General features: G+C 32.5%; 1 protein-coding gene across 2 annotated transcripts in view; it reads left to right on the plus strand.

Annotated features, from left to right (window-relative positions):
• Positions 1-16,797, plus strand: part of LOC114329927 (transmembrane protein 65) — a 244,401-nt gene that overhangs the window by 65,827 nt on the left and 161,777 nt on the right. The window contains exon 2 of one of the 2 annotated variants that reach the window (XM_050642629.1): positions 10,818-10,943. The exons of the other annotated variant lie outside the window; for it this stretch is intronic. Within the exon in view, the coding sequence (XP_050498586.1) occupies positions 10,818-10,943 (126 nt within the window). The remainder of the gene's footprint in view (positions 1-10,817; positions 10,944-16,797) is intronic. 2 annotated transcript variants of the gene reach the window in all.

Below are 16,797 nucleotides of genomic sequence, written 5' to 3' on the forward strand. Positions count from 1 at the left end.
TGAATTTTTTTTGCGAAAGCTGGATTGCAAAATTTATTTTGCAAAATCTATTAAACTGATCTTAATGAAATTCACAGTATTGTTTTCTTATATGATAAAGTTTTTCTTGGTAAAATATGAAAGTCCTAAGTGTAGCATAAATGGTTGAAAAACGTAAAATGCGAATACTTGTTTTTTATCGTTTTTTCGCAATTATTGCTATTTTGCAACAAGGGTGACAATTTTTAAAATGTTTAACGAATCCTATATTGTAGAAAATTTAATTACGCAACTTTTATGTCAGTACAACTTTTCTCGGAAATGAATACTTTTAAAGTTATAATCAAAAACCGAAGAAAAATATCGAATTTTTCCTTCATTTTTTGACATTTTGATTATTTAAACAATGTTCCGGACCTTTTTGAGTGGGAGGATAACTCAAATATTATTGTATGAGTTATTTTCAAGCAATTTCTGCAAAAAATATGAGTCACCTCTCAACGCAACGTCCAAATGTACTAATATTTTTACAGATGCGCCCTGGTCTATTATACAAACCTTTATAATTATATTTCTGTTCCAAGGCATACTTCCATTTTTGCGAGCTGTAGGGGTGCTTACAGTCTATCAGTAGTCTAATGGATGGTTCAATAGAGTGCCTGTACCAAATAATCCAACAAATAGAAACAGAAACTTACATTCACAGAAAGTGATGGAGTCCTAGAAAGCTCGGCAAAAAGCCAAATTTATTATCTTAGAAGCTTAGAAGCGGAAGTAAATTTCACCCTAGACTCCAGACTTTAACTGAATTATACTCAGATGATTAAACCAGAATAAACACAAAATAAACATTGTACAAGTTTATGCTCATAACTGTGGACAAACCATATTGAAACTTTCTACGAAGACAGACAATATTTTACAATCCATTAAAACGCAGAAAGTTACAATTATTAATGGGAGATTTTAACGTAAAGGTACAAAGAAAGATACGTAACGAAACAAAGGATGACTGAGGAAATTTTAGATTTATGCCACGTCCACATGACAAGCGGTTGTCATGTGAACGTGACCTTAATGGAACAACGACGTCAACATAAAAACAAAAATAATCAGATGTACAATAAAGGGAATAAACAAATAAGATACCAAAGATCGTTAACCAAACGCGCGACTACTACATACATTTTCCATACACTTTATTCAGGCCGTTCACATGCTAACGGGCGTTGCGTTAATTAAAACGCGCGTTAATCGCTTGTCATTTGAACGTGCCCTTACTGGATTATATGGTTCAACTCAGCCTACGTTTTGTTGGTAACCTTATTTTATTGTGTTCTTTTTTGTCACAATTTTCGTCCTTTTTGATTAGGCCGTAGTGTATTTCAATGGAATTAATTCCCGATTTTCCAATTTATTATAGAGGTGCAACAACAAATATTTATCCGATCGCTGCTGTGTTCATTTACTTTTCCAATTATACAAAATATTGTAACATATAACAAACATATTGATAAATTATGTTGATTTAGAATTTTACAAACAAAAAGCATATTGTCTGCTATATGCAGTTTTGCTGTACCTATGTAATTTTTGTATCATTTTTAAAAAATAAACTTATTATAATGTACGCAAGACCGTCCTTCAATTTTTAAAATATGTGCCATTATGAGAAGCACTGTAGAAATATCATATCCCCTCCACGTCAACCCTCCCTTCTTCTTCTTTAAGTACCGTGCCCAAATTTTTAGGCGTGGGTAGCTTCCATAACAATTGGCCGATATCGTTCTCGATCTTGTGCGGCATGTAACAATTGATCTGCTGATAAGCCAGTCCATTGACGAAGGTTTCGGAGCCATGAATATTTCTTTCGACCAATTCCTCTTTTTCCGTCGCTTTTTCCATTGAGTATTAACTGCAGCATCCTGTATCTGCTACCTATCATTATATGCCCCAGATATTCAAGTTTTCTCTTTTTTATCATCTTCATTAAGTCACCTTCGCCTTGACCTACTCTGTTCAAATTCTCTGTTTGAAATGCGTTGAACCCAAGATATTCTGAGCATTCTACGATACGACCACATCTCAAAAGGCTTCTAATTTGTTCATCATGTTAACCTTCATGATCCAGGTTTCACATCCATATAGTAATACAGGATACACATAACATTTTAGGAACTTAATTCTTAGTTGTAAGTTCAGCTGAGAGTTGCTCAGAATAGATCTAAGTTTCATAAATGCTCCTCTTGCAATTTCTATACGAGTTTTAATTTCTTCATCCGGATTTAGTGTCTCATTTATCCAACATCCTAGGTATTTAAAATGGTTAACTTTTGTTATTGATTCATCACTGACAATTAGTTGCATAGGGCCGACGTCTTGTTTACTAACTACAAGTAACTTTGTCTTTGTTGCATTTATGTTAAGTCCGTTATTGGAGCATTCTCTAGTGACTCGATCTATAAGGAATTGAAGATCTTCGATATTTTCAGCCATGATCGCGGTGTCGTCTGCATATCTGATGTTGTTAATAGTTTCTCCCCCGATTCGAACTCCACATTCTCCTTCCAAGGCTTCATTAAAAATTATTTCTGAGTATACGTTAAACAAAGTTGGGGATAACACACAACCCTGTCTGACACCTCTTTGAATGCAAATTTTGTCTGTTTCTTTGCCGTCTACCAGAATAGAAGCTTCTTGATTCCAATATAGATGTTGTAAAAGTCTCAGATCTTTATCATCTATTCCAATCATTTCTAGGTATTCAAACAACCTATCATGTTGAACTCTATCAAACGCCTTCTCAAAATCTATAAAGCAGACGTAAATTGGTTTCTGTACTTCCCATGATCGTTGAAGTAATGTTAACATTGAGAACAAAGCTTCCCTTGTTCCCAATCCTTCTCTGAAACCGAATTGTTTGTTTCCCATTGTCTCTTCACATTTCTGCTTGATTCTATTAAGAATTATCTTAAGAAGTAGCTTGAGCGAGTGGCTCATGAGACTAATTAGTCTAAAGTCTTTACATGATGATGTATTAGGTTTTTTTGGGAGTGGAATAAATGTAGACTCTAACCATATATGTGGCATCATTCCAGTCTCGTATATTTATAAATGTTTTTTAGTTGTGAGACATTGTCGTCATCCAGAAGTTCGAGCCAGTCTGATGGTATTTGGTCAGGGCCTGGAGATTTCCCATTTTTGCTCTGTTTGATAAATTTTTCTTTCTCTACTTCCGCTTTTAAAATACTAGGACCAGTATTCGTATACTTTGTGGTGTTAAGTGGTGGCCTCGTATCCAGGAAGAGCTCTTTTATATAGTTAGTCCATTCTTCCTTTTTTTCATCCAAGTCGAGAATTATTTTACCTTTGGAGTTTCTCATAAGTGAGGGGTTCTTTTTCCCTGAGTGTAGATAATTTCTTTAAGCTTTTTATGTATATTAAACTCGTCATGTTTTCTTTGTAGTTCTTCCATTTCACGACATCTTTGTTCTATCGAATAATCAACCCTCCCAGCGAATAAAAACTTGGAATTTGGGGGTATTAAAGTTTATGCTTGTTTTTTTAATTTAAACTTTATTATTTTAATTTTAACAAAATTTTAAATATTTTTGAAATTAAAAGTACTTAGCGATACAGTAATTAATAATATTATCACTTAGTTTTAATTAAATGAAGATAAATATAATTTATATTTTTTTGGGAGCAATCGAAATACTTATCTCTTCGGTTTCAGATATTTCTGAATCATATGCGACTTGTTGAATATGGTTGTTATAATCTTGATCCATCCTATTAGATTTAGATTTGTTGCCCTTTGGATTTTTTTTACAAGCAGGATAAATGATTTTTGGCCATTGTGCTGTTTTAGTATTGAGGTGAATTTTTTTTTTCGGTGTAGTATTTTCATCACTTGGTGGTTCACTCATATTTTGATCAATTAAACGCGAGATTTCCATCAAATATAGTTTTATTATTTTTATTTGAATCTCGATGGGCCTACCGCCACATCGTATAATATGGTGATCCTGGCAGGACTGCCATATCTTATGGAAAGATGGTAGGGTTGTCATATCGTATAAAAAGATCGTTGATGGTTCTCGATGGGCCTACCGCCACATCTGTTCTTATTATCAACTAGATCTGTTTTTATTATCACGTTTCCATGAAGGAGATACATATAGTGCAGTCACTGAAGGTTTTCACCTACGATTTCGTTGAACCTTCATCGATTTTCATGAAAATTGGTGAGTAATTAGAGGATACCTCAAGGAACAAAGGTGACATGATGCCAACTTGCGCTTTTGCCCTGGGGGTGGATGCCACCCTTTTTCTGGGGTGAAAGTTATTTATTTTATTAAAAATAATACCATAAATCGATAGAGGATGAAATTCTAAGCAAAATTTGTTATATTAAGTTATTAACATAAATCAATACTTTTTGAGATACTAAAGATCAAAGATTTTATTTTTTCGTAAAAAAATGCATGTTTCAAAGCTGTTTTTCACGTATAACTCAAAAACTATTAGGTTTTACAAAAAAGTTATTATTACCAAAATTGAAGACAATAAAAAATTGAATACACTGTTTACTCAAAGTACTAAACTAATGTTAATTCAAAGTGAGTTATGGGTAATTGAATGTATATTTTTTTTCGACGAGTACTCAAAGCTAAGTATTCAAGCTTAAATAACGGGAAAACGATGCATTTTATAAAATATACCTGCTTAACACTTATCAAAGTACTTTAGAATACCTAACAAATGAGCTCCAGAAGAAGTTCATAGCATCAAAATTAAGCAAGTTTGATGAAACTAAGAGAACCCTTTCGAATCTTTTAGGAAAAAGTGAAAAATAAAGCGTACGCCATTTCCACAAAAATTAAAATTTGTAGTAATCCTTACAAAAAAATTTCTTTGTATTAGCATAAGTAATGATTTTAACAATTTTCACCAGCTTAGAATGCATATTTTTGAAATATAATTTATAAAAATCATAACTTTTAAAATTATCGTCATTTTCATTTTATTTTGATAATAAGTGTAAAAATACTCAATATATGTAAAAAAATGGTAAATAACTAAATTTTAGTTTTTTCTATATAAAATATTTTACCTTTTTTGCCATTTCTGTAGGGTGAAAAATAACCGAGATAGAAACGTTTAATCTTAGATTTTGCTGCGAGAACCATGTAACCGTGGCCATTTAATTTTTGATTTTTGAAAAAGTAAGGGGTTTAAAAGATTAAATTCAACGCGTTTTAATAGCCTTTGGAATTACCTTACAAACCGTTTTTAGTTGAACCTGATATCTTAAAAATTACCGGAGTTATTAAAAAAAAAACGATAACATTTTTTGGAAAAATTTTTAGAAGATAAAGTTTGACAAATTTTTGGAGCATAAATTTTAATGCTATTAACTTGTTCGGGATCTCATTTGATTGATATTTCTAAGTACTTTCACAAATGTTTAATAAGTTTATGTTATAAAATGCATCATTTTTCCGTAATTTAAGCTTGAATACTTAGATTTGGGTACTCGCCGAAAAAAATATGCATTCAATTACCTATAACTCACTTTTAGTTAATACTAAGAGGTTTTATAGTAAGGAGTTTATTTCATTTTTTATTAGCTTCAATTTTGGTAATTATAACTTTTTTGTAAAAACTTATAGTTTTTGAGTTATCTATGAAAAATCGGTTAAAAACATGCATTTTTCTTAGGAAAAATTAAAATGTTTGATCTTTAATAACTCAAAAAGTTTTGATTTGTTTTAATAACTTTATACAGGGTGTCCCGGAAAATAGTGCGTTCCTTAAAGGTATAGGTAGAAGGCACCATGTAGAACAAAAAACTCTTATAACATTTTTTTCTAAATGCAACCGTTTGACCAAAAAATTAAAATGTATTTTGGTATCCAAATTTAAATCTGACAACTATGTGCGGTACGCAAATTTAAGCATAGACAGTCCCATGTAAATAGATAGAAGATGATAGTAAACAGATAGTTTTAAAGAATCCTATTTAGTGTCAATGCCGAAAATGTTTTCGAATAGTGAGTGTATTACCTATTATGTTATTACCTATGAATGGTGTTTGTGAAAGGTTACTTGAAACATCTATTCGGTATATTAATTATTTTCAAGTAAGTACAACTTAGTTATTTCAGTTCACAAGTAAACAAATTACTGAGACATTATCTGGTGTATTTAAGTTCCACTGTAAACTATTAAAACTATGTAATTCAGTTAAAGCCCTCAGCAATACTCAGCATTCAACCCATTTAAACCTTACTAAATACATAATACTAGTTTAGTTAAAAGATGTGTTTTTATGTTAAAAGATGTGTAATTCGTTTAAAATTATGCAATAGGTATTTCAATACATTTCAAAAGAAAATAATTTTAGTAAACAAATAGTAAATACATAAGTATTACCTACTATTAGGTTGGATTATTTTAAATACTTTTAATCACAATCACAAACGAGTTCTTATTATGTTATTATGTCGTAGTGCGTACGATGTTGCCAGTTTATTAAAATTTCCAAACATTAAAATACAGGTATATGGAAAACAATGTTAACTTTTTTTTGGAAACGGTTAACTTTAGAAAAAAATGGTATAGGACTTTTTTGTTCCAAATTGTGTATTCTCTCCATACCTTAAAGGAACGCACTATTTTCCGGGACACCCTGTATAACAAATTTTGCTTAGAATTTGTCCCCCTATCTAATTATGGGGTTATTTTTAATAAAATAATTTTTCACCCCCAGAGTAAAAGCGGAAGTTGCCACCATGTCACCTTTGTTTCTTGAGGTATCCTCTAACCATTCACCAATTTTCATGCAAATCGATGGAGGTTGAACGAAATCGGAGGTAATAGCTCATATCCACCTTCAGTGACTCCACTAATAAATATAGAATAAAATGACACATTATTTATTTACACTACATCACTAGTTCACTACTTTAATGGTAAGATGACGTGGGTTTTAGGATAAATCAGTCGGCCATTATGACCGCGACGGCCTCTATCTTCGAAAAAAAAAACTATGATATTATTCTGTTTCTCATGCCGAGTTTAAGGGGAAAGGCGCAAAATGTCGTCTGTCAAAATTTTCAATGTGTTTTAAATGTATTAATTTTTTTCGAATCCTGAGAAAACTAATAAGTATTTTTGAAAAATTTAAACGCAGAGTGAAAGATTACGTATGTTATTAGCGAGGTCCGAATATCCCTTAGAATAAATAAAAAATTTCTTTTGAATGAAATATTTGCAATTAAAAATCACACTAAATTTTCTCTGTTATTTTCACTCCTGTAACTTATTAAAATAAACATTATACAAGTTTTCAGGGACTTTGGGCCCTCGGTAATAACGTAATCTTTCATTGTGCGTTTAAATTTTTCAAAAATACTTATTAGTTTTTTCAGGATTCGAAAAAAATGAATACATTTAAAACACATTGAAAATTTTGACAGGCGACATGTTGCATTTCCCTTTAAACATTTTCCTTTCAATGACTGAAAGTGATGTTTAGAGTAATAGGGCTTTTCAACGATTTTCATTTCTTTCGAGCTTCTGTTATATGCTGTATATTCTGTGTATAATATTAATATACGACATATGACAGCAGCTCAAAACAAATGAGAATCGCTGAAAAGCCCTATTTACTGCAAGTACAAGGTTACTACCGGGCAAGGCTAGATTATGTTTACAGACTATGACCGATATACGAAACAACACATTTTGTTTTGTTTGCAATACTTAAGGCCATCTGTACATAATTCGCAAATATTTTACGGCTATCCCTACTTTTTCTGTCTTTACACGGCAAATTACGTGTAGTAAATTCCACACTGGTATGAATGGATATGTAAACATTACTAGAATCTCATTCTACCGGACAATGGCATCACCAACTTTAAAGAGATGGCTTTTGAATGCTCTTGGATAACTATTATTTGTATAATTGCAAATTATTAATTCAGTTAATAAATGTGATAATTTTTTCACTAACTATGTATTCAGTGATTGTAATAATTTATATGTACAACAAAAACTAATACTCAATCGAGAAAAGCGGAAAAGTGTTAAATGTGATTTTTTAATAATATAGTGTTAACTATGGAACGCTTACAATTTTGAACATTTTTAACAACAAAATACTTGGATCACAGAATATATCCTGATGTATTCTCTGCTTGGATCTTCCATAAATAATAAACAATAAATAACGTTTTATTAATTTCACGTCTTAAATCAATTATTTATCAAATACACTATCAATACTATTTAATCAACAACTCAAAATATTCCCGATGCCATGACAAATATTTAAAACTGTCACTGTCTTGTCATCATATTCTATTTGACTCATTGCGTTGTATGACAAAGATAGCGAATGTTCGTTTTGGATAATATCACCACGGACATGGTGTCCATTTTTTTCGTATCCTGAAAAAACTAATAAATATTTTTAAAAAATTTAAACGCAGAATGAAAAACTAAATTATTATCGAGGGCCGAAAGTCACTTAGAATAAATAAAAAGTTTCTTTTGAATGAGATATTTTAAATTAAAAATCACACTACATTTTCTCTTAGTTTTTCGCCCCTGTAACTTATTAAAATAAACATTATAGAAGTTTTCAGAGACTTTCGGCCCTCGACAATAACGTAATCTTTCATTCTGAGTTTAAATTTTTCAAAAATACTTATTAGTTTTCTCAGTATTCGAAAAAAATGAATCCCCATTTGAATAGCATTGCAGCCGAAAATACGTACCCATCCCCTTAATAATTATTTTAACAAGAATATTACTGAAATTATTAATATATCGAATATAGCTTATTTTATCTAATATAATTACATATGCCACACCGCTGTTTTAGCACATTTTTTATTTCGTTAGCTAGATTTTAACAATAATAATACGGCGTTATCGAAATGCCTCCCACTTTTTCAGGTAAATATTTTCATACATGAAATGCCTCCCAGGTACAATCGCAATTCCTCCGTTTCGTTAATCATTTACGCTGATATTTTGTCTATTTAATCTCTGTATAATGACACAATGTTGTCAAATCATAATTTAAATAGGTAGTATCTATCTATTTTGATTTTTCTAATTCTTAATGCAGTGTACATAAAATTTGTTTCACGTAAATATTTCACAGGACATATTTCTTTTTAGAAAAGAAAGTTGTTACCCGACAATCTAATATCCAGCTTTTCTGGGAAATTCCAATTCCGATTCTAATCTCTTCCACATTTATAAGTCCATTTTTTAATTCCATAAATAGGCTCTTTTACCTTAATCTTTTTGTTTATTTATATTCTCTGGGTAATTCCAATTCCGATTCTAATCTCTTCTTTAACGATTCCATGAATAGGTACTTTTACCTTAATCTTTTTGTTTGTTTATATTCTTTTTTGTAAATTGTGCTAATGGGCTAATGCTTGGTTGCACCAACAAATCTTAAGCTTAAGAGGTGATTTAAGTTCAGCTTACGAAATATAGGCGTTACACCATTGAGCCTGAGATTAATTTTCAGCTTGTCACAATGGATTGCCACGTAGATTGGATCGATAAAAATCGAAAATTATGGTGCAAAATAAGTTAGACTTAAAGCGGCCCTATCTAGAAGCAGAGCTGGGCTAAGCTGGAGCTTAAGATTTGTTGGTGCAACCAGGCATAAATGTTGTATAAATTCTTGAAAGTTTATTAGTTCCTGCATCAGTCAGTTTGTCTATTTCAAGTTTGTCAGTTCGTCGATTTCAAGATCAAATTGTGTTTGTCATAACATCCGAAATAATGGAATCAACGATAAGTGTCAGTCAAAAGGGCAAACCTTTACTATCAATTGATGGTTTATATTCGGTTTTCAAAAAATGTTGGCCAAAGATACAGTAAAACGGTGGACATGTACTAAAAAAACCTGCAAAGCATTTGTGAAAACACAGGGATGTGAAAAAGGGATGAAGTTTGGGATGAACACTATTCATACTTACAAAGAACCACAAATCCATGCGAAAGTTTTCATTCCAAGTATGATTCTTCTTTCTACTGCCCTCATCCTAACATTAATAATTTTATTGATATAATTTTACAATTTCAAATAAATACCTACATTAAAATGAATTCTGTTTGGACCCAAAAAAAATTGTTGCGGAAAGTTCAGCAAAAATAAATTTTTTAAATGAAAAAATTTTAGAATTAAGAGAATGTAAAATAAAGAGATTAGAATTTGTCAAAGTAGTATCATATAAATTTAGGAAAAATATTTTGTAATTTTATATTTCTATACACATTTTGTAATATTTTCCAAATAAGTTTTTTGTCATGTTATTTTTAATAAATCTATAAAATACTTATTATGCTTTTGTATTTTTTGTTAAATTATTACTAACCAAAAGTAATGGTTATTTTAAAATATATTATAATGGTTATAAAACTAATTGCATATGTATAAGTTAGTTGAAATTTATAAATACCGCCTAGTGTCAATAATGTTTACTACATAAAGGTTGAAACTAAAATAAATTAAATAACAAAATACCAATTTTGCCAAAAACTTACAAAGGGACGAAGATGTGGCAACGTCTCACCTTCACATAAAGATTAGAAGCATGTAATTTATTTAAAGCTTGGGAGGCAATTCGTATGTGACCATTTTAGCGACAGGTAAGAAACCCTTTTTTGGGAGGCATTTCATATGCGGCCTAATAATAACCCAATATAAAGCATAACTTTGTACACTTTTTTTATTATTTTTATTTTTTTTGCACATTTTATTTTTTCTTTGTGCTAAATGTGAACTGTGTTCGTTAAAGGTCAGCTAGCGGCATCTAGATGGAGGAGCAAGTTCGGTAGACCCAGTAAACTTCCGAGGCTCGGAGACGTCGATCCCACGGGAACGTTTTGTACGTTCCCAGAAGACTGGCTTAAGAAAAAAATGGGTAGGATTTTAAATTTGTTCTTAAGCAGGTGCTGGTTAACAACGCTTTAATTTTTACTAATTTACTAACAATTATGTCAACATCGTTACTTTAGGAGAAAAAATTTTTAGAAAATGCTTTTTATTGCTATTTTTAGTCTATAAGTTGGCCTTTTAAAGTGTTCGGAAATTATTTGAGGAAGTTAGCTTGTGCAAATTGTTCAATTATTATTATATTGAAATTGAAAATGAAATACACCTTATGTTTTAAGTTGTTTCATAGGTATCCTCTTACGCACATTTCACTCTCTTTAGGGATCACCAGAGTGGCTCTATGGTCTACTCTGAACCGAAAAGAAAATAAGCTGTCTGTCAATGCCGAATTATACAAATTATTCGGTTACAGACGCTGTAGCGACATCTACTTAAAAAAGTTAACAGTTTTAGATCCGAAAATCTAAAGATTTCTACTGGAACAAAGTTCTGGTAAACATCCCGAATCCGTGCTTTCTAAAACTTGCAAAGCAAACGAAGGATGAATTAGGAGAAGACGAGGGGGAATCTAAGCTTCAATCCCACTACCTGTCTATTTATGTAGGTAAAAATTCCAACGAATATTGGTTCCCTGTACTCAGATAGGAGTAAAAGAGAGGCTCTATGGTCTACTCTGAACCGAAGAGAAGCATTACATCCCTAAAAATCAAAAAAGTCGTGAAAGAATTATATTCGACTTCGGAGGGGTATTTTGGTGTGCCACAGCTGGTTACCCTATATTGTCATCCATCCAATGTACATTAGACACATGGAAGCCACCAGATAAAATATCAGTAGTTACTGTTCAATACTCTGTAGTCTTCAGAGAATGATCATGGAGGGACTTGGGAGAACAGTAAATTCAGTTTTGACGTTAAAAATTAATTATAATTTGATCATATTATACAGGGTGTCCCAGACTAATTTACCCACGCTACATCTCTTAAACGAATAGAGATTTTGCAATGGGACAAAAAGTGATATATTCTACTTGTAATACCCTTTAATAAGGCGTACAAAAAAACATCCCCTAAATATTCATCCCTTAGTTACAACCCCTAACTTTAATTTTTTTAATAGCACCCTGTATTTTTTTTATAGTTTTGGATGTGGTCTTCTATCGTCTATTCAACACATTTTTTTAAAATAAAATCGGTTCGTAAATAACCAAGAAAATATCAGTTTAGTTTTGTTAATTATGTGTCCCAGACTAATTTATCCAGGCTATATTTCGTAAACGAATAGAGATTTTCGAATGGGACAAAAACTGACCTATTACATTTGTAATACACTTTAATATGGGGTAGAAAAAAATTATCCCCTAAATATTCATCCCTTAGTTACAACCCCTAACTTTATTTTTTTTTAAATAGCGCCCTGTAAGTTAGGGATGAATATTTAGGGGATCAATTTTTTCTACGCCATATGAAAGTGTATTACAAATGGAATAGATCAGTTTTTGTCCCATTCGAAAATCTCTATTCGTTTAAAAATATAGCCTGGATAAATTAGTCTGGGACACACAGTTAACAAAAATAAACTGATAGTTTCTTGGTTATTTACGAACCGATTTTATTTTCAAAAAATGTGTTGAATAGACGATAAAAGACCACATCCAAAATTATAAAAAATATACAGGGTGCTATTAAAAAAATTAAAGTTAGGGGTTGTAACTAAGGGATGAATATTTAGGGGATGATTTTTTTGTACGCCATATTAAAGGTTATTCATCATCATTTTCTTTGCCTTATCCCTATGCGGGGTCGGCTTCCCTATAATTGCATTTCTCCACACAATTCTATCTTGGGTCATATCAATGTTAATCCCCTTTACCAACATGTCCTGCCTTATCCTCTCCCCCCAGGTCTTCTTTGGTCTTCCTCTCCTACTCCTTCCAGGAATCTGCACTTCAGCTATTCTTCGTATTGGGTGATTAACGTCTCGACGTTGAACATGACCAAACCATCTTAACCTATGCTCTCTCATTTTGGCATCAATTGGTGCCACACCTAGACTTCCCCTAATATACTCATTTTTAATTTTATCCTTCTTTGTCACTCCACTCATCCATCTAAGCATTCTCATTTCCGCCACATGCATTCGTTGTTCCTCTTTCTTTTTCACTGCCCAACATTCAGTTCCGTGCATCATCGCCGGTCTTATGGCTGTTTTATAGAATTTTCCCTTCAGTTTCATTGGAATTTTTCTGTCACACAACACACCACTCGCTTCTTTCCACTTCATCCATCCAGCCCTAATTCTACTGCATGCATCTCCATCTATTTCTCCATTACTCTGTAATACCGATCCTAGGTACTTAAAACTATTGCTTTTCACAATCATTTCACCGTCCAAAGATACCATTTTATTTGTAGTAACTCCATCTTTAAATGAACATTCCAAATACTCTGTTTTTGTCCTACTAAGTTTTAAACCTTTTTCCTCCAGAGCTTGTCTCCACTGTTCCAGTTTTTGTTCTAAGTCTCTTTCACTATTTCCTATCAACACTACATCATCAGCATACATTAGGCACCATGGAATACTACCCTGTAGTTTAGCTGTTATCTCGTCCAAAACTAATGAGAATAAATAAGGACTAAGCACCGATCCTTGGTGCAATCCTACTTTCACCTGAAATTTATCAGTCTCTCCCACATGTCCCACAGTTGCCTTACAATGAAAGTTGCATCTGTTGTTGATCTGCCCTGCATAAAGCCAAATTGATTATCGGATATTTCGGTTTCTTCACGTATCCGTCTATCGATTACTCTCTCCCATATTTTCATGGTGTGGCTAAGTAGTTTTATAGCCCTGTAGTTTGTGCATTGTTGTATGTCTCCCTTGTTTTTGTAGACAGGTACTAATATACTGCTTCTCCATTCGTCTGGCATTTGTCCAACTTCCATAATTTTATTAAATAGACCTGCTAGCCAACTTATTCCTGTCTCTCCCACTGCTCTCCATACTTCCCCAGGAATATCATCTGGTCCGACTGCTTTTCCTTTCTTTATTTTTTGGAGCGCTTGAGCCACTTCCTCGTTTGTTATTCTGGTAACCATTGCTGTTACTGTCTCCGTTAACTCCACAGGCTGTCTGTCAAATTCTTCATTTAATAGACTGTCAAAATACTTTCTCCATCTCTTTTTGACATCCTTTTCGTGAATTAGTATTTTATTATTTTCATCTCGGATACATCTAATCTGATTAAAATCTCTTGCTTTCTTTGCTCTCTGTTTGGCTATTTTATATATCTTTGCTTCGCCTTCCCTGGTATCAAGTTGATCGTATAGGTTTGAATACGCTTCTGCTTTAGCTTTTGCTACTGCTACTTTCGCTTCTTTTTTGACGACCATATAGTTTTGAAGATCTATGTCCGATCTGGTTTCTTGCCACTTTTTATATAATGTTCCCTTCTCTTTTATTTTTCCTTGTACTTCATTTGACCACCATCAAGTCTCTTTATCCTCAAACTTCTTTCCTGACGTTTTCCCAAGTATTTCAATAGCCGTCTCTCTAATAATATTGGCCGTTTTTCTCCAAATTGTGTTAGGGCTTCCTTTCATGTTCCAACATATTTTTTCTACTATTCGTTCCCTGAATAGACCTTCCTTCTCATCTTTTAGCATCCACCACTTGATTTTTTGTGGTCCTCTCCGATATTTTTGTTTAGTTTCGCTTTTTACTTCGATGTCCAGAACAAGCAGCTTATGTTGTTGGCTTACTGTCTCACTAACTATTACCTTGCAGTCCTTGCATTCACGTATGTCTTCTTTCCTTATCATGAAGTAGTCTATTTGGGATTGATGTTGTCCACTTTTGTAGGTAATAAGTTGAGTTTCTCTCTTTTTAAAGAATGTGTTAACAATCGCCATATCCAATACTGTTGCTAATTCTAGCATGTCATCTCCAGCTTCATTTCTAGTTCCAAAACCTAATCCCCCATGTATTGTTTCATATCCTGTCTTGGCTTGGCCCACATGTGCATTGAAATCACCTCCTATTATAACTTTCTCCTCTGCTGGAATATCACTCAGTACGTCTCCTAATTGGTCATAGAAAGCTCTTCTTTCATTCTCACCCAGACCTGTTTGAGGAGCATACACACACACAACATTCAATACCTCTTTATCAATTACAAATTTCACTGACATCATTCTATCACTCGTTCTTACAACTTCTACTACGTTATCTTTCATTTCACTATCAGCAATTATACCAACTCCATTTCTAGTGTTACTACACCCTACATACCACAATTTATATCCATCACCTAGTTCTTTCGCCCTTTGTCCTTTCCACCTAGTTTCTTGAATACAAGCAATTTGAACTCTTCTTCGTTTGAGCGCATCCACTAACTTCAGACTCTTACCTGTAAGACTACCAAGATTCCAAGACCCTATCCTGATTTTTCTAACCTGTAATGGTGTTCCCCCCATAGATATATAGTATTATAAATCTATGGTTCCCCCCATAGATATATAATACTCTAGATTGCGCCCTGCGATCTTAAAATGGGTGACGGTTGCGACAGAGATAAATGAGCCTATTTGGTCGGTAGTCTCTTTTTAATTTAAGGGGAATATCGACGACGTGACTATCCCACTTTATCGAGTAATATGTGTTGACAGTTGGAGCGGGTGGTGAGAGAAATGGTCTTTGGTCTTCGGACTTGGATAATCGTGGTTCGAATCCCATACCAACTTTACCTTTTTTATTTTTATTTAATCAATATTGCGTTTATTAGATATTTTTACATCTGAAAAATGGACCTAAGTAAATCTAGCAGATAATAAATGTACCTATGTATAGTAAGTTAATATTGGAATACATAATTTGTGAACTGCATAGTAAAATAAAAGTCATTCGTTATTAATATAAATTCGTCCTTATTCGAATGATGTGAATAATATTTGTTTTGCTTCTACTTTTTTAAAAAATTGTAACAATAGTTTCATAAATAAAAATAATGTCTAATTACTTATAATTGAATCGGTCATTTCAAAAACAGCAAAGTCCACAATTTTGAGAAACTAACTTTTTGAGAGGAATAGACTCCTTTAAGATAAACGTTGTGTGCAAAAACGACACCAGTCCAGTAAAAACATTAGGAACAAAACTACAATATAACTCTGAATTTTGATGTTATCCATTTCATCCATCTTTCGACTATATAGTTAAGTTTTCTTTGCTCTTCTGTAAAATTAAGAATATGTGACTCGTGTTGTTTTTGAAATGACCGATTCAATTAATAAATCGATAGTACATTATGTTTATATTAATTATTGGTAATTTTTTACGAATATTTTTAATTACTTTATACTATTCTACCATTAACTTATTAAAAAAAAGTAACATTGGCTTTTATATTTTTAAAAATCTATAGGTACCTACACAGTTTTTCTTATTTGTTATATATTTCTTTGCATAGATTTATTTTAGACATGTAATAATATCTAATAAACGCAATATTGATTAAATTAAAAATAAAAAAAGTAAAGATTGGTGTGGGATTCGAACCAGGATTATCCACGTCCGAAGACAAACGACCAGTTCTCGTCGCCATCCGCTCGAACTGTCAAACCATCTAAAATCCTCGACGACAGAGTAGGATAGTGACGTCGTCGATACTCCCCTTGAATTAGAAAGAGACTACCGACCAAATAGGCTCATTTATCTCTGTCGCAACCGTCACCCATTTTAAGATCGTAAGGCGCAATCTAGAGTATTATAAATCTATGGTTCCCCCTGAGATAGTCCTCACCCGGAGATCCGAACGGAGGCTCATTTTACTTCCGGAACATTTTACCTCAGGAGATGCCATCATTTCAGTATAAGTTTTTATT

This window comes from Diabrotica virgifera, chromosome 2 (genome assembly GCF_917563875.1).
Source record: "Diabrotica virgifera virgifera chromosome 2, PGI_DIABVI_V3a".
Taxonomy (NCBI): domain Eukaryota; kingdom Metazoa; phylum Arthropoda; class Insecta; order Coleoptera; family Chrysomelidae; genus Diabrotica; species Diabrotica virgifera.